At 36.8% G+C, this 22216-nt stretch overlaps 1 protein-coding gene across 1 annotated transcript in view; it reads left to right on the top strand.

Annotated features, from left to right (window-relative positions):
* The window catches only part of LOC120526394 (doublecortin domain-containing protein 1-like), a 532299-nt gene that overhangs the window by 9083 nt on the left and 501000 nt on the right, over positions 1-22216 (top strand). The window contains exons 2-4 of the mRNA XM_039749547.1: positions 7740-8006; positions 12186-12318; positions 18553-18715. Of these exons, the coding sequence (XP_039605481.1) occupies positions 7740-8006; positions 12186-12318; positions 18553-18715 (563 nt within the window). The remainder of the gene's footprint in view (positions 1-7739; positions 8007-12185; positions 12319-18552; positions 18716-22216) is intronic.

Below are 22216 nucleotides of genomic sequence, written 5' to 3'. Positions count from 1 at the left end.
AAACTCAATAACCTATACTGACAAAGTTGAATCACATTTTCAGGAAGGTTTGCAAATGTATTAAAAAATGTGTAATCTGTCAATCATATAAGTATTCAAACCTTTTATTAAGCTATTTGTAGAAGCTCCTTTGGCAGCACAAATTACAGCTTCATGTTATATTGATTAAGACTCTACAAGTTGTGCATACAATACCAGGATTTCAGCAGCTTATCCCAATCTTCCTGGTAGATCCTCTCAAGCACTGTTAGATTGGATGGGAAGGTTCTATAAAGTAACATCTTTAGGTCTGTCCACACATATTCTATGGGATTGAAGTCTGGACTTTGTCAGGGACAATCAAGGATCATTGGAGACTTGTCTTAAAACCACTCCAACCTTGGCTTGGCCGAATGTTTCAGGTCCTCGTCATGCTGAAAGGTGAACAGTCGCTTCAGTCTGAGGTTTCATGCAGCCTAGAGCAGGTTATCTTCAAGGACGTCTCTGTATTTGGCTTACTTTTATCTTGGCAGCTTCCAGATTTCTTCCTTTTCACAGTCATTAAAGTCATTGCATTCCTGGGAACACACAAAGTGTAAGAAATGGTTTTACACCCTTGCCCTAATCTACTGTATGCCTCTCCACAATTTTATTGCAGAGGTTTACAGAGAGTTCCTTAGATTTCATAGCTTGGTTTTTTGTCTTATATGCAGTTTGAATTGTGGGAGGTTATATACACAGGCATGTGCCTTTCTAAACAGTGTCCCGCCAAATCAAATTGCCACAGGTAGACTTCTAGACACATCTCAAGGATAATTAAAGCAAACAGGATGCACTTGACCATAATTTACAGTATCACAGCAAAAGGTCTGAATGCTTCCATATATCAGAGATTTCAGCTTTTGATTTTTAATAAATTTGCAAACCTTTCTGAAAAAATGTTTTCACTTTGTGATTATGGGTTATTGACTGTTCATATATATGTTGTTTATGAGACAGAGAGAGAAAGAGTGATGGCCCAGTGCACCACATGCACTAATATTCCCTTGGGATAGTTTACGATAGGCAAAGTTACGGAAGACTGAATTTCTGTCTGATTAGCAGATGAAAAGCTGTCAAGGTGGCAGCTCATCCTGATTGACAGGCAGCAGGACATGACTTCTAGTTGGGTAGGCTGGAGAAACATTGCCTATTGTAGAATGAATTCAGGCATTACTGGCAAAAAACTTTGTATTTTTCTGCCAGTATTTTAGAAACAGCATTGGGTTGTCCATTTATGGGAATGGGCATTAAGGCTTTCTAAAGTACAGTTCCCATTAATAGATGCACAGATGCTAGAGACTTTCATAGAAAGTTTTAGCTATCTGCGCCTGTAGTGAAAAAAAGGCTTCAATTATTCCTGATATGGGTTTAAAAGTTGTCTTAATTTAGAAGAAACTGGATGCTCTGTAGTGAAGAAGAGAGTTTTTTGTAGAGAAAAGTTGATAGTTGAGGGCGGAGTACTTTAATATACCTCTGAGTTGGGCAAATTTTTATGGTTCTGCTGCTGTAGGCATCTGAATTTTCCCATGGGTTTAATAAAGCCTATCTAATCTAATCTAAATCTAGATGCATTACCCCTCCAGAAAGACACAAAAAACAAGACGAGTGTCAGCCTTTCCAAAGTAGTAGTAGTCTAAGTAGTTTTATCTTCCTAGTATTTAATATGATCTCTGTATTCTACTTTTTTATCTTTATGGACAGTTTTTGATTAGTTAGGCCTCCTTGGCATTATCCTTGGGTAAAGAGAGTGGTTGCTACTGAGATATTTGAATGAATAATATTTGTATTTATATATTCACATAATAATTATGTGTGGGTGTGTGTAAGTCACTGGTGGTATACTGTAGTTCTGCTTCCATCTTTTGGTCTTGAGAAGCTCTACTGTCCCCTTGCCAGGACACCATGGCCTCTCTCGCTCTCTCTCTCTCGCTCTGTCCCTCCCTCTCTCCCTTTCTCTTTCTCCTTTCCTCTCATGGCTATCCACTACATAGACACAGAAACATGCTCCTCACAAACAATTGTAAGTTAAACGCTAACCTTTTGGCTCTTTGCCTGTTCTATGCCACCCTGATGCCACATTTGTCCTTGATAATACTTTACAACACAAATAAATACAGTGTTGGCTTCTAGTACTGTATATGTTTTTCATTATAGGGTTAGAAAACCTCTCTATTACATATAAAATGTAAATATTTTATGATATCACATTGTATTATGGGTAGCACGGTGGCACAGTGGTAGTCTTCTCCGCATGCTGTTTGCATATTCTCCCCATATCTGCGTGGGTTTCCTCCGGGTGCTACGGTTTCCTCCCACAGTCCAAAGACATGCAGATTAGGTGCTTTGGTGATCCTAAATTGTCCCTAGTGTACACTTGGTGTTTGTGTGTGTGTGGGCTGGCGTTCTGCCCGGGATTTGTTCCTGCCTTGCACCCTGCGTTGACTGGGATCGGCTCCAGCAGACCCCCATGACCCTGTGATATAGCAAGTTGGAAAATGACTGACTGACATTGTATTATTGTACGCTATTATTCTTTAAGCAGGTTGGATGATGGATGGATGGATGATAATCCATTTTGTAATAAGAGGATATTGGAAAACTGTGTAAACGTAAGTGTGAAAATCACAAGTTACCTTTCATAAACCAGCATTTGTGTATGTCATTATTCTTTAAAATTATAATCTATTGCATGATAAAAAATATTGGGGAAACTGTTTAATCGTAAATATAAAAATTACAAATTCACTATCTTAAACCAGCACTTAAACTTTAAATGTATAAACATACACCTTGCAGAATTCTTTTAAAATAAATGTTTTGAATCATTTTGTTGACCAGAAAGTTTATTTTGCTAAAACATTTGAACTCCATTTGATATATTACTCAAAAGTGTTAAATAACTGAAGCTGTGGTTTTACTACTCCAGAAAAAAAGGCGCCCCACTTGTAAATTCGAGGACTGTGCATATTTTTTCACTCTGTGTCTTTTGTTCATTTCTTCTGTTTATGCCTCTCGCCCTGGTAAGACTAGTGTTTCCCCACTGACAGAGGCAAAAAAGCCAGTCTCTGTTATTATGCACTCAGCTCATGGAACTTACTAACTTGGACAACTGCCAGATTTTGATCTCTATTGTGTGTGCATATTTTGTTCTTCAATTTTTACTGAAAGAAGCCATAATTACTTAAAGAGAGAGCTATACTCAATTTTGGTGAAAACATAGACAATCTGCAGTATTAAACAATGAAAATGGTTTTCATCATTCTTTGTTTCAAACAAATTATGATGTATTTATAATCAGTTCTTGTGAAAGTTAGCATCCTATCAAAATAGAAAATACTTCTGAATACAATTAGACTTTTAAGAGTCACAGCATGATGTATGGTATTATATTGAACTATTAATAGTCAATGGAAATTTGTCTTGTACATTTTTGCTCAGGCGAAATAGGTACATGGGACACATTGAGTGACAGTAATCTGGCAAAGAGCCACAGCAATGCTAAATCCCTGCCAACTGTTATTATCCTAGGGGTGAATTCACTTCTAATATACTATGTGATAAGCTAGAACTGCATACTTCTTATTGAAGCTTTACTTGTCTGAGAGGCTGCATTTTCCTTGTTTGAATAGGATTGTTGGCCTCATGGGGACTGATGTCTAGAAATATAGAAAATGAATATACTGATGTGTAATGGATAAAAGCACTTGTTAAATATACAACTAAAGCTTAAGAAATGGACCATCTTTTCAATTAAGACTGAGGATTATTTGATGTTATGTATTTTTCAGATGAATCAGTTTAAAGTATGCTATTTCAGTAAATTGCATACAAAGTTACAACTGTCATTCAAAAACTGCTAAAGCCTGCTAGGTACATTGTATCAGTGAAGTCTTAAGTGCCATGCTAATTTGGATTTGAAATTTTCTATGTGTTATTTTTCTTTAATATTTGTAATCTCAGTTAGTTAGATGATTATCTCTCTGGTATTAATCTAGTTGTATTTAAAGTTGTACATTTATATTAGAGTTACAGTATGCTACAGATACAGAACAAACCATTGTATATTATTTTTCTGTTGAAAAATAATCATTAAAATTAAACAAGAATCGTTGTTTTATAGTTGATGTTGATAACTGTATAGCTTAATGGGCAAAATGTGTACCATGTTACTTCATAGGTCAGCGCAGATGTTTTGGATTCTGATCCATCTTTGTAGCCTAATTTTTTCCAGTAATTGAAAGGTGTGTTCATTAGGTTAACTGGTAACTAAATGGCAGCAACCTGTGTTAGTGTGTACTGTTCAGGGATGCCTCCTGTCCTGAACCCAATGCTGGTAAGATTTAATGTGATTCTAATTTTAATGTATAAAGAGATGCATTTGGGGGTCTGTATGTTTTTTGTTTTTAAGTATTGAATAGGCCTTCATGCTTCATGAAATCATATGAAAGGTCACAAATGTTTGAATGCAGGCCTTCCTTGTCAATGGTAGATCATGAAGGTGTTAAAGGCTTTAAGTCATTTATCACTTAAGATGAAGGTCACTTGTATTTTGGGACATTGTTTTTGGCAAAGCTAATAATTCATGAGACAGTTGCCCGCTCTTCATTCCCTTATCTTTCCAACTAGAATGGGGATTTATGTATCAAGATAACGAAGGCACACTTGTTTTCAAGAATAGAATCTTTCTGCCAGTTTAATGCCCATTTTCTGACTAGATACAAGTAAGCCAGTTTCCCCCGTCAAAGAGAGTATTATTGCTTTAGTCACTATTTATGACACACAAGAAGGACAGTGACCTTCTAAATAGATTCTATAATGTACAGATTAGGGTTGAATACACTTTGGGTTTTAATTATAGGTAATAACCTTGGTAAAAAGAATGGACTTTATTTCACCACTTGGAAGATTTGCGAACTGTACCCTTTGTTTTGATCACATTTTTATCAATACAATGAAAAAGGAACACAGTAAAAGGAAAGGAAAACAACAAAAACAGTAAGTTGTGTAAGAGCAAACACAAAATGCCACTCCTGCTCGTACCCATCTGCCCAACACCACAGCTGTACCTTTTTATTGTTATGTGCTAGAAGTATTTTATAGTTTTGCTTTGTGTTTATTTTTCTCACAAAGCATTCTTCTTCTTCTTTTTTTTTATTTTTCATTGCAACATGTTTAATCTCTCCTACAATTATTTAGCAGGACCTTATTTTAACCGTATGAGTGATTTAAAGAACAAAATATATCCTCCTCTCAAGGCACCCTGTCATATTCTTTCTCCAGGTCCATAAAGATGCAATGCAAATCCTTCTGGCCTTCTCTATACTTCTACATCAACATCCTCAGAGCAAACCATACTGCTGCTCACTAATCATCACCTCACTTCTTAACCTAGCTTCCACTACTCTTTCTGTACTACTACTGCTGTGGCCGATCAATTTTATCCCCTTGAAGTTACTACAGCTCTGCATATCCCCCTTATTCTTAAATATCGGCATCAGTACACTTCTTCTAAACTCCTCAGGCATCCTCTCACTTTCCAAGATTCCATTAAATAATCTGGTTAAAAACTCCACTGCCATTTCTTCCTAAACACCTTCATTTTTCATCCTCTTCATAGCTGTCCTTCCTCCTTGCTAATCCTTTGCACTTCCTGATTCATTATCTCCACATCACCCAACCTTCTCTCTCTCTTGTTCTCTTCATTCATCAGCCTCTCAAAGTACTCTTTCCATCTGCACAACACACTCTCCTTGCTTGTGAGTACGTTTCCATCTTTATCCTTTATTACCCTAACCTGCTGCACATCTTTCCCAGCTTGGTCCCTTTGTCTGGCCAATCGGTACAGGTCCTTTTCTCCCTCTTTAGTGTCCAACCTCTCATACATCTCATCATAGGCCTTTTCTTTAGCCTTTGCCACTTCTCTCTTCATCTTGTGCCTTACCTCCTTGTACTCTTGTCTACTTTCTGCATCTCTCTGACTATCCCACTTCTTCTTCACCATCATTTTCCTCTGTATACTGTACTTCACCTTTCCACCACCAGGATTTCTTTTCCTCCTTCCTCAGTCCAGATGTCTCACCAAGCATATATGTTATATGTTATATAAGCTGATCTTGATGTTTTATTGCTTATTCATTATTATTCTTGACTAATTTAACTTGTTTTACTTTTTTGTAACATTTCTTTGACATCTTGTAAAGCACTTTCAGCTACTTTCTGTGTATGAGAATGTGCTATAGACATACATGTTGTTGTTGATGCTCTATGAACTCTTTGCCATGGCTCTGTGTTCAAGTGAAGAACTGTACTTGTCGTGAAGTGCAATCATTTTATTTGCTTTCTGTGTGGTCCTTTGCCCCTGCCCATGATGTGGTGTAGCCGTCCTCAATGGATTTTGAGTGTTAGGCTCTTTGCTGCAACTCCTGCAAAATGGTAGATAAAGGTGTGACTCTGTCTAGTGAAAAAATTTAGGGATAGAAATTCACCTCTTGTATTAAGACTTCTTCATCCAGATTGTGTTTAGTTACTCTTGCTGGATCTTAGAATGAGTGATCCCTCCCTCATGGTGTTAGGAGGGATTTCACTGTTCAGCTTCACAAAGAATTTATAACAAAAAAATGCACCCATTCATTTCCCAGGCATGATCTTTTCTGTTATATGGTTATCTATCGCCAGAGCCTATTATGGCATCAATGAGTGCATGACAATAATCAGCTCTATACTGTATGTTACAGATGTCCATTGCATAAAAAAAGAAGGTATACATTTTTGATATAATTTTTTTTCACTTTGCTTGACACCAAAAATTCCTCAATTTTCTGTATAGTAATTGGTCTCTTGATGGGAAAATCAGTCACTGTCCACTCAAATTAAATGTTAATTAGTTTTTACCTTACATACGTACTTTCTTTACATCTAGCTGAATAGACTACAATTTTATCCGTAGTGGAAGCCTGCTATGAATCATTAAGTTAAAACATCTCAAATAAAATGCTCCTTTCAGAGTCCTTAAACACAGTGAAAGCCACAGGTCCATAACCCTGTTTAGATTACGTTGGCTGATTGCCCATTCGCAGAATGTCATATTCTACCACTAAATGGAGCTTTGATCCCAACCCTACTCTGATTACAGTGCTATAACCTGTTTAATAGCCGAGACTCTTGAAAGATGGATTTTTAGATATCCTTCAGACCTATACAGCACTATATTGTACATGTTCATCCCACTTTGCTGCTTTCTCTCCCTTTAGATATTGTACTTCAAATCAAAACTGAAGAACATTTTCTGTATTTTAATTTTAGACTTTGATTTAACCTACTTCTTCCTCGGTTAGTTTTAATGCATAGCTTACATTAACTCCTCTTTTACATACACTTTATTCCATGCATGTCCTGTTTATAATTCTTAATTTTAATTTCTGTTAAAAAACATTGTTCATTGTTCAAATTGTATTACTGCAGTATCTTCAGAATTGTGAACTCTAACAAATAAAAATTATGCTATTTATTCTTTAAGGTGAGAATATGTCAGATTTACATAAATTAGGCTGACTAGTGATATATGATGCAGAGAAAATTTAATATCACTGAAGTATTTCTATTATGCTCGCTTTACATTAAACTGAAATAATATATTTTTAATAGAGTCAATATACAATGTGGTGTTAATACAGAAATTCATAAAATAAAGAAAAATTTTGTTTCTGCTTTGTTTTTAGAAATTATATGTCTCCTTACAGCAAGACATCAGTGAAAGACACCAAGAGAAAAAGGCGCTCAGCTTCTGCCAGAGTCTTTAGTTCAAAGTCTGCACTTGCTTCACGATTACGGTCTCGAGACTTCAGTTCGACTGAAACCAATTCGGTTCAAAGCACCAATGAAGCTTCTGAAGTGGGTAGCATTGCATGCAGTAGTACAACAATTTCAGGCCTTAAATTTCTCCCTAAGAAGAAAAGTTCACCAAGTGCTCCCCCATTTCATCTTTGGTAATTATTTGATTCACTTTTTATGTTTCTTGCTTATTTGTGCTTACTGCTAACATATTTTAACTCCAAATTTTTGCAGAGTGGAAGCGTTAGAACAAAACTGGTGGTGTGCTTTGCAGGAAGTACATGGAAGAAAGGATGTAGTCAAAGGACAAAATACAAAGAGATCAATTAGAGCAGCAACCAAACCTCACTAGAGATTAGTGACTAGTAGTCAAAACTGTCATGATTTAGGCTGTAAACTTATGCTTCGTAGCCAGTTTCTTTAAGAGAAGCTATTTGCATACCATTGTCAGGGTCACGCCCCTTGTCTCTAGGGGAGGGGTCTCCAGGGTTTTGACCTTGACTTGATCAGAATCCAGCATAAAAGGTCATATTTTCGCTAGGCACCTTATCTGATCTGCGGATAGAATTCCTTACTTTCATCTTGATATTGTGTGCTTTTTTTCTGGTATTGCCTGGTTACGACTTAGTGCCTGTTATTTGATTTTGATTTTGCCTCTCGTCTAGGTTATGGTCACTGCAATTTTTCTTTTCTTTTTTTTGGCCTTTTGCCACTTCTTTACTCACAAATTCAGCTCTTCTGTTTTCCTGCTGAGTCAGGACAAAAACACTCAATAGCAAAAGGGAGAAACTGAGAAAAAATAAGGTAAGGAAAACAAACGTTTTCAGACAGGAGGTTTTTAGAATCCATGAATTTGGAATAGAAAATGATCAAAAAGTGAACTTTTATACTGTTTCATTGTATGCATGGTATCACAACCTCCAAGGACACTCCCCCTAACAATGTGGGCAGCAGTCCTAACAACAACAACATTTATTTATATAGCACATTTTCATACAAATGATGTAGGTCAAAGTGCTTTACATGATGAAGAAAGATAAAAAAGACAGAATAAATAAGAAAATAGAATTTGGGAAAACTAATTAACATGGAATAAAAGTAAGGCCTGATGGCCAGGGAGGACAGAAAAAAAAAAACTCCAGACGGTTGGAAGAAAAAAATAAAAGCTGCAGGGGTTCCAAGGCCACGAGACGGCCTAACCCCCTCTAGGCATTCTACACAACATATATTACCACACAATCAGTCCTTTCTGTATACAGGCTTCACATAGAAGAACTTGATGATGATGGTCATGTGGACTTCTGGGCTTTAATCCATCAATGTAGGAACATCACGGTGCTTTGATCAGGTGGTGGTGTGACAGATCGCTACCACAGAAAACCGGAAAAAGAACAGAAGAGAAAGTAGGGGTTAGTACAGATTACGGAGCCACCAGGAATAATAATGATAATTAAATGCATATACAGAGTATCAGGATTAAACTAAAATGAAGCTATGAGAAAGCCATGTTAGCATAATGTGTTTTTAGCAGTTTTTTAAAGTGCTCCACCGTATTAGCCTGGCGAATTCCTATTGGCAAGCTATTCCAGATTTTAGGTGCATAACAGCAGAAGGCTGCCTCACCACTTCCTTTAAGTTTAGCTCTTGGAATAATAAGCAGGCACTCATTTGGACTGTAAGGTGAAAGACATTCTGAAATCTAGGATGGAGCAAGATTATTTAAGGCTTTGTAAACCATAAGCAGTATTTTAAAGTCAATTCTAACTGAAACAGTTAACCATTGTAGTGACATCAGAACTGAAGAGATGTGCTCGGATTTTCTTTTCCTAGTTAAGATTCTAGCAGATGCATTCTGCACCTATTAATAAACAAATATGGCATTCAGAATAGCCCAGATCAATTAGGAAATCACAAAGTATACACATTACTGTCATGTCTCAACCAGAATGTCTACCTTGGCTGGAGTTCAAAGTCAGGTTTCTTGTCTCTTTTGTCCATTTTTTTCCTATTTATCTATTTTAATGTGACTTTTGTTTATTATCTGCTTTGATGCCAATGCCTGTGTTATCTTCTTTGTGTATACTTGCCAATCACTGCCAGAAACTGCCCTATAAATATGGAGGGTCTCTCATAGTTCCTGGCAGTTCATTTTGAATGTGCTAGGAAGTGCAGTGTTTCTTTTGTGCTTATTGTGATATTTGAACTATTGCTCTGTCTTTTGACCATTCTTTGATATTTGTCTTGGGACTTCATTCGCCTTGGATTGCCTTGAAATTTTCATTTTTGTTCTCCACAGAGCTTATTGTGCTTCACAGCATTTTTTTAAACAATTCTTTTATTTAATAAGTATTCTTTGAGGCCCTTTTTGTTTCTAGTTGGAATTTTTACCGTAACCCCATCCTAATGGGCAAGTTTGGAAGTATTTATGGGACTTAAGTGTTTTTGGGACTCCCAGTTTTTGACAATAATGAAAAATAATTTTCAATAATGAAAATACCAAAAATGCAATTCCTTGGGTTAAGAAACCACCAAACCAAATGTCATTATGTGGAAAAATAACTTGGGGCACCGCATCATAACAAATAAGCCACAAATATAGCTGTGTTAATTATAAAAAGAAAGAACACAGAAATAATTTAATTACTTTAAATAATTTTTTAAAGAGAAGAATGACCCCAGATTTAGAATCTGGGCATTTCAAAACCAGAATGATGAAGCAGAAAAACTTGAAACAAATCCTCATTATAATAATTAGGTGGTATCTCCATCAATACAAAACTAGCACAAATATTTGTCTGTGAGAAAACACATGCTGCCAGTTTTTTGTTTTATGAGATAATGATCCTCAGGTACCGAAACTAAGCAGTGTATGCTTTCAGCTTTACTTTGGTCTTAAGTATACTTCAAAAGTGTATGATATCCAAAGAATTGTGTATATAAACAAGCAAATGTTCTGCAGTTTAAATTATAGCACTAATTTTATAAAACAAATGCCCAGTACATTAAATTCAAATGCTCATTTTATTCAGCCCTTAACATACTGCACCAAACTCTGGTTCTGGACCTTGGAGGGATGTGCTACTCAGGTGGACAACCAGAAATGTGAAGAGATCTGTGCAATTTATAAACAAAGTTCAAATTTGGTAAAAGTCTACATTTATGTATTCACTTTCTCATTTGTAGTTTAGACGTGGCCAAAGACTTACTTTCACAAACAGATGCAAAACTTTAAACAATGAATGCTTAGTTGAACTTTTTGTCCAATATATAAAATGGCCAATAATTTATGATTTCTGGCTTAGGTAGATCTTTTTCTTGCTTCTAGAAAAAGGTACATAACTTATGAATTCCCATCTTTCAATTCATGTTTTCAAAATTGATAAGTTCTTTAGCTAGTCATTAAGCTTTCTGTGTTTTATATGTTGGTGTTCATTTGCTCACAGAAGCTTCTGTACTGGATTACCATCGCCCCCCCTATATGGAGCTCTTTTGTTCTTGGTAGCTAGCAAAGTCAGTCCCCATCATTAGCAAGGACCATGCATGCTTTATTTATGGCCCCTCTCTTTTGCGCATGCAATTATTGTTCCTCAGCCAGGATAGGCTACTGACTACCTTGTCTAGGTTCCAATGTAAAGTATTCCACACTTCCAGTCCAGCACAGTTGCCCTTTGTAGTAAAGGAATTGTTTCAACATCATTTGCGTTCACACCCTGTCAGCTATGGGTTCTGGTTATGGGAAGCAAATGTTGGCCATGTTTACCTGTAACTTGATGAGGGTGTGGTTGACGTTTTAAAGGAAATGAATGCAAGTTTGTCATGAGCTTTGTCATAAGCTCATCCTCTTGTTTGACCACTGGTGCAAAGTTCTGTGCGTCAATGTTGGTCATCCTTGATTTATTGTCCTTTGTTCAGAATTTGTGTCTCCAGATTATGCCTTTGGGAGACATTCCTGGTGATGTTACAAAGTCTGGTATTGATTATCTTTTCAGATAAAGTGCAAAGCTGCATTTTGGAGAGGGACGCTGTCAAGCAAGCTGAAACTTTTAGATGGCAATAAGACTGTCTGGCAGCAGCTTGCTAACCCAGGACTTGGCTTCCAGCTTGGCAAAATGGAAGTGTCAGGCTATTCTAAAATACCTGATTCGAGTAGTATTGGCTTGGGCCCTCTATTAAATGGATTAATTTGGTAATAACATAGATTATTTTTTTGATTCTCAGACAAGATTATTATATTTAGAAATATGCTCTTTTAACATTCAATATAATTGTAACTCAATAATGTTATTATATTCTGATAAATCTAAAATAAATGTTATCTATTTTAATTTACACAGGAATTCACATTCTTATTTATCTTCAAGCAAGCATCCAGTTTTGAGGAGACAGCCATGCATTATTAAAGTCGTGGCATACAAGAATGGTTCAAGAAGTGTTTATGCTAGAGTTGCTGCTCCAACTATGAAAATGGTAATTTTTAACTCACTCTTTACAGTAATACATAAATTAAAAGGAAATTGAATGAACACTGGATCACAAAAATCTATTTTATTTTGACAAGATGATAATAATGCTAAGAGAAGATTTCTTTGATGATTTGAGATATATAGTGTGGTAATAATCAAGCCATAACATGTAAAAAGGTTTTGGGTCAGCCTCCCATATAATTGGAAAGTTCCTGAAAATGTGAAGATTTTACAGACCAAAACAGAGCTGAGGTTATGGTACAGACTAGGTAGTTTTAAAGTTGGAAAGGGGGGAATGATATCATTTTTGGTTGGAACCGGAAGTGATGTCTTCTATGGTGGAACTGGAAATGATTTCATCTGGGGTGGAACCTGAATTGACATGATCTGGAGTGGAACAGGAAGTGACGTCATCTGGGGTGGAACCAGAAGTGACGTCATAGGGCCCAGGTGGAATTTCCCACATTTGGTCTGCAGGGAAGAAAGAGAACTCTGCCACCCCCTGGTCTGACCAGGAATTAACTTCTTTTGAGCCCTTTAGCAGCCTTCCATGCGTACGTGTGTTTCAATGGTAACATTGATATAACTACATCCAAAACTGCAAATTTCTTAAACTTCATTGATTAAAATGGAAATACATTTTAGAATAATAAAGAGCAGACAATTTGTTGGTATTCTTCAATAATTTAGCAGAAAGAAAAGGTCAATCGATGTTATATGCAACAGAAGGATGAAGGCACACATGCCCACCAGACACAATGGCACATAATTTTCTGAATGCATTAAGTAAAGACACAATTATTTACTCTGATGGTTGGTGTAGAAAACATGTCATTCACTGCTGTCCCATCAGAATTGCTGTTGTGCCCTCTGTGTCCCCTTACACACTTCACAGTCATTTTCTAGAGTCATATTTGAGACTTGAGACAACAAATTTCATCCATACTGAACCGTTTTCCTTGCTGTTCTGCTCATTGCCTTAAATGTCTTTGGTGCTATACAGTTGTTAATTAAACGCTAGAATGGCTGTCAGTAGGTATTTCATGATGGGACTGTTTCGGTCCTGATCTGAGAGTAGTTTGGCAAATAAAAGTCTGAATTATGAATCATCTAAATAATACAATTATTTTAAGATTTATTACGCCTTTATTACAATCAGCCTGAGATTCTTATACATTTTTTTTATTTAAATAACATTTCATACAATCATCTACAAACCATAATTCAACCCCCGCCTGAATTCTTATATATTTAGAGACCAATAACAGCAACTTGAATGTAAATGAGGCTTTAAATAAAGCTGCTCTTCTCAAAGTAAAGGAAATTGAAGTGAAAATGGAGTTACCATGGTTAAAGAAGGCAATGCACTCTATTAAATTAGAAAGCAAAAAATTGCATTGTGTAGATACAGTGGTGTGAAAAACTATTTGCCCCCTTCCTGATTTCTTATTCTTTTGCATGTTTGTCACACAAAATGTTTCTGATCATCAAACACATTTAACCATTAGTCAAATATAACACAAGTAAACACAAAATGCAGTTTTTAAATGATGGTTTTTATTATTTAGGGAGAAAAAAAATCCGGCCCTGTGTGAAAAAGTAATTGCCCCCTGAACCTAATAACTGGTTGGGCCACCCTTAGCAGCAATAACTGCAATCAAGCGTTTGCGATAACTTGCAATGAGTCTTTTACAGCGCTCTGGAGGAATTTTGGCCCACTCATCTTTGCAGAATTGTTGTAATTCAGCTTTATTTGAGGGTTTTCTAGCATGAACCGCCTTTTTAAGGTCATGCCATAGCATCTCAATTGGATTCAGGTCAGGACTTTGACTAGGCCACTCCAAAGTCTTCATTTTGTTTTTCTTCAGCCATTCAGAGGTGGATTTGCTGGTGTGTTTTGGGTCATTGTCCTGTTGCAGCACCCAAGATCGCTTCAGCTTGAGTTGACGAACAGATGGCCGGATATTCTCCTTCAGGATTTTTTGGTAGACAGTAGAATTCATGGTTCCATCTATCACAGCAAGCCTTCCAGGTCCTGAAGCAGCAAAATAACCCCAGACCATCACACTACCACCACCATATTTTACTGTTGGTATGATGTTCTTTTTCTGAAATGCTGTGTTCCTTTTACGCCAGATGTAACGGACATTTGCCTTCCAAAAGTTCAACTTTTGTCTCATCAGTCCACAAGGTATTTTCCCAAAAGTCTTGGCAATCATTGAGATGTTTCTTAGCAAAATTGAGACGAGCCCTAATGTTCTTTTTGCTTAACAGTGGTTTGCATCTTGGAAATCTGCCATGCAGGCCGTTTTTGCCCAGTCTCTTTCTTATGGTGGAGTCGTGAACACTGACCTTAATTGAGGCAAGTGAGGCCTGCAATTCTTTAGACGTTGTCCTGGGGTCTTTTGTGACCTCTCGGATGAGTCGGCCGGCCACTCCTGGGAAGGTTCACCACTGTTCCATGTTTTTGCCATTTGTGGATAATGGCTCTCACTGTGGTTCGCTGGAGTCCCAAAGCTTTAGAAATGGCTTTATAACCTTTACCAGACTGATAGATCTCAATTACTTCTGTTCTCATTTGTTCCTGAATTTCTTTGGATCTTGGCATGATGTCTAGCTTTTGAGGTGCTTTTGGTCTACTTCTCTGTGTCAGGCAGCTCCTATTTAAGTGATTTCTTCATTGAAACAGGTGTGGCAGTAATCAGGCCTGGGGGTGGCTATGGAAATTGAACTCAGGTGTGATACACCACAGTTAGGTTATTTTTTAACAAGGGGGCGATTACTTTTTCACACAGGGCCATGTAGGTTTGGACTTTTTTTCTCCCTAAATAATAAAAACCATCATTTAAAAACTGCATTTTGTGTTTACTTGTGTTATATTTGACTAATGGTTAAATGTGTTTGATGATCAGAAACATTTTGTGTGACAAACATGCAAAAGAATAAGAAATCAGGAAGGGGGCAAATAGTTTTTCACACCACTGTAATACAAGGTACTCAAGCCATTTCCTGAACCCAGAATGGAAACCATGTAGACCCCATTGGTTTGACTTACACCCCTGTTTTCAGGGTAGAGTGCCTTCTGCACTAATTCAACTTAAAACAGCAGAAACAACACTTCTCTCAGACACATTTTTTCCTTTTCGATATCTGGCGCTTCTTTACCTCAAAAAATAAACATTTGATTCCACTTACCTCTCAAGTTCAACTAGTTTATGGCTGGAAATTGCTTTTCAACTTAACCAGGAATTACTTTTTGCAAATATTCTGAGAATAAATCCCACTGTCAGGTCTAGGCTCTTAAACACTGAGGCTGTCCACTGGCCTTTCTACCCTGGTGGCCCCAGGTGTCCTTGTGACTCCAGAATCCATTTGTCTCTCTCTTAAGAAAGTACAGGTTAACTACCAGGTCTCATGCCAATAATAATGGGTAGCAGGGAACTACACATTACAGGTTTCCCTGGTGTTACTTGTTGGACTGAGGCACATATGTACTATTAACTAGTCTCTCCCACTGTTCATCTGCTAATGTATTTTATAACCACCAGAAATTGCCTTCAGTCCCACTCCTGAATGGCCCTTGTGATGCCCCGGTTGCCAGCAGCCATGTGCCTCTTCTACCTCCAGGGACTTTGATAGTCATAACCCTGGATGGACTAGGACAAATGAGGACACAACAGAAAGTTTCAGGACAAAAGTACAAAGAGTGAATTTATTCAGACAGCAAAGCAGTGTCCAAAATGACAGTGCATTCAAGAACCTCTTCAATAAATAATCATCTGTTAAAAGTGCAGTGCAGGAAGATAAAATCTACTCTATATATATATAACATTCTAAGCCTAAAAGTGCAACGATTTTGTACATATATATGTTTGGTATCATTCTTTTCAGAATTTATCGAACTTTAATGTGATGTTGTTGGATTTTCAGATTCTTATTCCATTTTTAAATTATAAACTAAAAAATATCAATAACTCACGTCCTGCGAGACGAGACTTTGTGCCAAAAAATGTAACCACACCCAGGGCCAGAAATAAAAGACAAAGAGTAGGACAGCTGCTGTACAGGCTTTTAAATGTTTGAAGTGACGTGCGAGATGAAGATCACGCAGGCACGGCAAGCAGGAGAAGCGAGCCAGCAGCAGATCAAGCAAAGAGGAGGTTAAAAAAAAACTGTATTTGTTTCCTATTGTATGACCGTTTAAGAGGGGGTTTCTGAGGAGTGACCGTGTCTCATTGGGGTGCATTCAGCCCCCCTTTTCACAACGTGAGCGGCAGAGACACGAAGTGGCTGGCACGTAGCGCAGGCCTTAGGGGATTGGCAAGTGAAGCGAGCAGGGGGGAATCCCCTAGGCAATAAATAAAATATCAAAAACCAAGATTAAAACCAGAGTCACAATTGGCCTTTTCTATCTCATTGCCCATGTTCCTTTGTCTTTCGCACATGTAGTTCATAATCTGACTCCCATCCCTTCCTGACACCTCCATCAGTCACTGCTCTGAAATGCTCAGCAGGGTTGATCCTACCTTGGAATGCAATTCCCTTCGCTCCACTGCAAGGCATCTTTGACTGAGTTGCCTCTTCTCTCTTACACTTGACCCACCTGTTTCTACACTTTCTTTCTTTCTTTTTTTCTTTCTTTCTTTCTTTCTACTTGGACCTTTTTATAACCCCCAAAAGTATGGGTGCTTCCTTAATGATCCACTGAGCACTAATGAGAACTGGCTGTGCCGTGTAATATTTGCACACATGAACAATTATCTAGCTACTTCCCCCAAAAAGCACTCCATTGCTTCACACCTCTCTACAGTATCTCACATACAACCACACCCATGTGACTATTCTTAAAATAAAATCCTACACCTCTATAATCCACCAACGACCCCTGAGACACTTCAGCACAGTCTCCCTCCACCAGCATAAATGGCGATTAAATAAATCAGTGTGGACTGAAAGGCTTAGAACTTCAAGGCACACTCTGACTACTGCACAAAAGAACAACTGTATAAAGGAGAGATTAGTTTTAAATATTTGATGAGTATGTCATGAAAACAACCCTGGTGTTTTATGGTGGGTAATCCAATAGCTTATTGTTAAACAAGAAATGCCAGAAAAACTTAGTGGCCATACTGTTGTTGGCACATGTAGATACTGTGATGTTCCAACAGCAAAGTGACTGAGCAACACCAAATCCAATTTATCAGACTGGTTCTATTAGATAAGAATGTTTTCCTTTGAATCACCGGAAGTGTCTCCAATCAAACACATCAGGACCATGATTGAAGGGCACATAACCACTAACTGAGTTACTGCCCCTTTCATACCTCTTTTGAGAACAGGTCTAAATAGGGCACAGTCTCTTTGTCCCACTTCCATCTGGCAGAGGGTACTGTAGCATATGAACCAGTTCTGCCAGGTTATTACAACAGCTTCTAAACCCTTGGTTGTCCAGAATTTGAACTCTGTGTTGCCTCCCTGCCCTCAGATCTGCTCCTAGTAGGGAATTTATATGCAGTACATTTGTTACAATTGTCACTACTGTTTTTTTTGTATTAGTTTTACTGTATACTAATTATTTATGTATTACTGTCCATTTCAAATATTACTATATATTCACTTGCCTATTATTTATTTTTAATGATTTATGCATCTATTAAAGTATAATTCTTTACCTGCCTTGCACTTGTCTTGTGTTTATGTATATTTTGCAATGCAGTCCTGGAGAGCGTTATTTTGTGCCACTCTGTGCTGTAGTGCTCTGTATGGATGGTATGACAATAAAGCCACTTGACGCTTGACACTTGAACATACCTTAAAGACATGCTAATTGACAACGTCCAGCACCAGTGTAGCTAAACAGATGACAAAGACAGGGCTCTGTGTTAAAGCTTGTGGGGTCACCTGCTATACTAATTTTTAATTAAGTAAATATTTTGCATATTTCAGATAAATTATATTATAATTACGTATTCCTGTATTGCATTTCAAAATGTTCATCAATGTTGGTCAAAGTATGTGTTTCAGTTGACATCTCTGTGAGATACTAATAATATAATAGCTACTTATAATAATGATAGTGTCTATAGTTAAAGCAGTGCTAATATTTATTCAAATTTGATTTTCATTTTTGTAATCAATTTTTTATTGCATAAAGCAAAGTGAATAACACTAACATTTACAAGCAATAGATTGATTTTTAAAATAATATAATGCTTTGCTATTTTTATTTTATTTCCAGTTATTGGAAGAATGTACCTTAAAGCTAATGCTTAATTCAGCAGCCCGTAGAGTTTTTCTGGCAAATGGCAAAGAAGCACATGAACCCCAGGACATCCCGCATGGTGCTGATGTTTATATTTCAACTGGAGAACCCTTTGCTGATCCATTAAAAAAAATTAAAGGTACAGTAGCAGAATCCTACAGAAGGGAGCTTTAGAGTGAATTCTTTGTGTCAACTTGTATTGCTCGGGAAAATTAATGTTTACTCATTTGCAGCTCAGTAAAAGGATAATGAGCTTAATGAAAGAAACACCTTCTGACTGCTCTGTTTAATGCATTTTATTAACATCCGTGCTTAATTTAATTTGGATTTAAATGGGCATTAGGGAGTCTGCAGGAGGTTAAATGCAGAAAAGATAAATTATATAAGAGATTTATTGAATCATCTGATTAGTTCATCTGACATATAGCATAATTCATTACATTTATTATGTAAACCTGACAGCTGAGCCTACTGTATATGCTCCATGGTTCATTCAAGTTACTGTTTATACTTTTCCTTTTTTCAGCAAAGGTGATGAAAAATATGGCAAATGCCTTTGGTAGTTTTATACATTTTAGAATGTTTATTAGGTCAGTATATAAAGTGTCTTACATTTTTATAGATATTACATATACATTTTACAAATATGAATACAAAATAATTATTATACCCAATACAGGCTAATAAAGTGTTAATTATGGACCCCTGCTTTAGAAGATGTCATAAAATGTGTTGACAATTAAAGATTTTAAACTTTTAAATATGAACGTGAATCAGTTTCATCAATTAGTGTACAGTTAAAATACACAGCATTATGACAGATATAAATGTATGACACTTAATTGGTCATTAAATTGGTTGTTCAAGTTTTTGTCAATAATATTAAATTTTGCTGCATTTCATCCAGTGCTGATTTAGAATTTTGAAAGTATAAATGTCTGCTTTTTATTTTACTGCTCAAAGTAACATTACAATGTACAATTAGACATTTAATTTTGTTAAAGAAAAAAGATTTTCAGTAGGTTGTATTAGTTTTAAGTTAACTCAAAAAGAACTATTTCATGTAGCCTAATGCAAAGTGTGATTTAAGTTTGCTTCAGAACGTTTTCTCAGTATGCCAAGTTCCAGGAGGAAACTTCATCTGTGTTACTTTGGCTGTGTTTCATAGCGACATGCACTGCTGTTCTTTGAGCACTAAAGTGTTGGCACACAGCTCTAGAATTTCATCCTGCCTCTTGCTGGATCAGCAAGCTTAACCCACCAAATCTGGTGCTGTGCGATTGTTTTTGACTGATAATCAATCTTTGCTGCTCGACAGTTGTCGCTGGGACACAGAGTGGAGCAGGTGGCAGATGGGCCGTGGTCTTTTGAGACCAAAAGTACTAGGTGAGCTTGAGCAAAGCATAGAACTGATTAGAATTAGAAATACAATTGTCACTATTAAAGGTGAACAGCAAGAAGAAAGCCAGAAGACAGACTGTATATATTAACAAGACAAATAACATTAATTTTGTAAGCAATAAACAAAAATAACACTAAAAATACCCTAATTTAAATTCCTTCAGTAAGTGGTTTCAAAATATCTGGCACAGCACACATTTTAAAAATAAAAAAAAACTACCATGTGCTTTTGTGGTGTTCACCTAGTAAAGAAAATAAAAAAAAAAACGGGAATATATTAATAATTAAATAGCCAACATTTATGTAATTAGTCTTTTATTGGATTAAGGCACTGAGTGACTAAAATTATTTTGAATACCTTAAAACTTAAACTATGTATTTACTACAATGAAGTAAAGATTTTTTTTTAATCTCTCAGAATTAGGGAAATGTATGCAGAACAGGCTCTAACCAAATGCTAACCATAGGGCATTCAAAACCAATAAATCAGCTGCACAACTGTCTTTCTGAACTTAAATCCTGGATGGCTAATAATATTCTTGATCTGAATCAAAATAAAACGGAGGTGCTTATAGTGGGTCCATCAGCTAAAACCCAAATTGGTCTTGGATTTCTCGCCTCTTTCTCTGTCATTTCCAAACCTCAAGTCCGCAATCTTGGTGTTACCTTTGATAGTAACCTCTCTTTTGAGAAACAAGTAAATTCTGTAGTCAAGAGTTGCTTTTTCCAACTTCGTCTATTAGGTAAGATGAAGCCTTTTTTTTATCTTCTAGGGATCTTGAGAAAGCTACTCATGCTTTTATTTTTTCCTGCTGTGATTACTGCAACTCGCTGTATTCTGGGATTAATAAATCTCGTGATACACAGGTTATAGTTGGTCCAGAATGCTGCCGCTCGCTTTCTGGTTGGGGCAAGAAAGTCTGATTCTGTTTCTCGAATATTAGCTTCTTTACACTGGCTGCCTGTCAGTTTTCAAATTGATTTTAAAATCTTGTTGCTAGTTTTTAAATATTTACATGGGCTTGCTCCTGCTTATTTATTTGAATTGTGTGTTTTACACCAGCCATCTAGAGTGCTTAGATCTTCTGGTCAGTTGTCTCTTGTTGTCCCTCGTACCATGTGTAAAACTAAGGGGGGCAGGGCTTTTGCAGCTGCTGCTCTTCGCCTGTGGAACTCTTTACCTCATCACATAAAGGAATCGTCTACAATTGAACAGTTCAAAACAAGATTAAAGACTCATTTCTATTCACTTGCATTCCGTGACCTTCAGTAATACTGATGGTTTCCTCATTGTGATTATGTAACATTACTTCTATTTATTATTTATTTTATTTATGTTCATTTATTTTACTTCTATTTATGTTATTCATGTTAATTGTACTGCAGTAGGCTGACACCATGCCTGGGGCTTGTTTCCTGCTTTGCACCCTGTGTTGGCTGGGATTGGCTCCAGCAGATCCCCGTGAACCTTTTAGTTGGGATATAGTGGGTTGGATCATGGATGGATGGATGGATGTTAATTGTATGTTTTTCTTTTATTCTATTATTATAAAGCACTTTGGCCACAGCATTCCTATGTTGTTTTAAATGTGCTATATAAATAAATTTGACATTGACACATTTTTAAAAATTTAAAACATGGGCTTACATTGTAAGTGCCAGATGGGATGGTCTGGCATCCCATCCTGGAAGAAAGGTGGCCACTAGAAAGGAGGCCGGAGTGCAGGGACAGTGATTAACTGATGTGCCAACCACATTGGTAGACAATCCTGAAAGGGAGACCTGAGCTATGGAAGAATTGGGGAAGTTAGCCTGTACAGAGTATATACTTCCCTCAACATGCTAGAGGACAGCATCCATGTGTTGCTCCTCTCATTTTCAGGCTGTCAATTGTAGTCTCATTGGACAACCCTGCTGGGTGTCGTGGATTGGACATCCCTACTTTATGGTGCTTAAACGAAATGAAAATCATTATATTTGAACCTGTGACAGTTTGTGTCACTTGTGTCTTGGGTTTGGAGCTCAGTAAATCTCCTCTGTCTTTCACTATAAGTACAGAGGGATGCAAAAGTTTGGGCAACCTTGTTAATAGTCATTATTTTCCTGTATAAATCGTTGGTTGTTACGATAAAAATGTCAGTTAAATATATCATATAGGAGACACACACAGTGATATTTGAGAAGTGAAATGAAGTTTATTGGATTTACAGAAAGTGTGCAATAATTGTTCAAAGAAAAT

The sequence above is a fragment of the Polypterus senegalus genome, chromosome 1 (genome assembly GCF_016835505.1).
Source record: "Polypterus senegalus isolate Bchr_013 chromosome 1, ASM1683550v1, whole genome shotgun sequence".
NCBI classification, from domain to species: domain Eukaryota; kingdom Metazoa; phylum Chordata; class Cladistia; order Polypteriformes; family Polypteridae; genus Polypterus; species Polypterus senegalus.
This window is presented reverse-complemented; position numbering and strand designations above follow the sequence as displayed.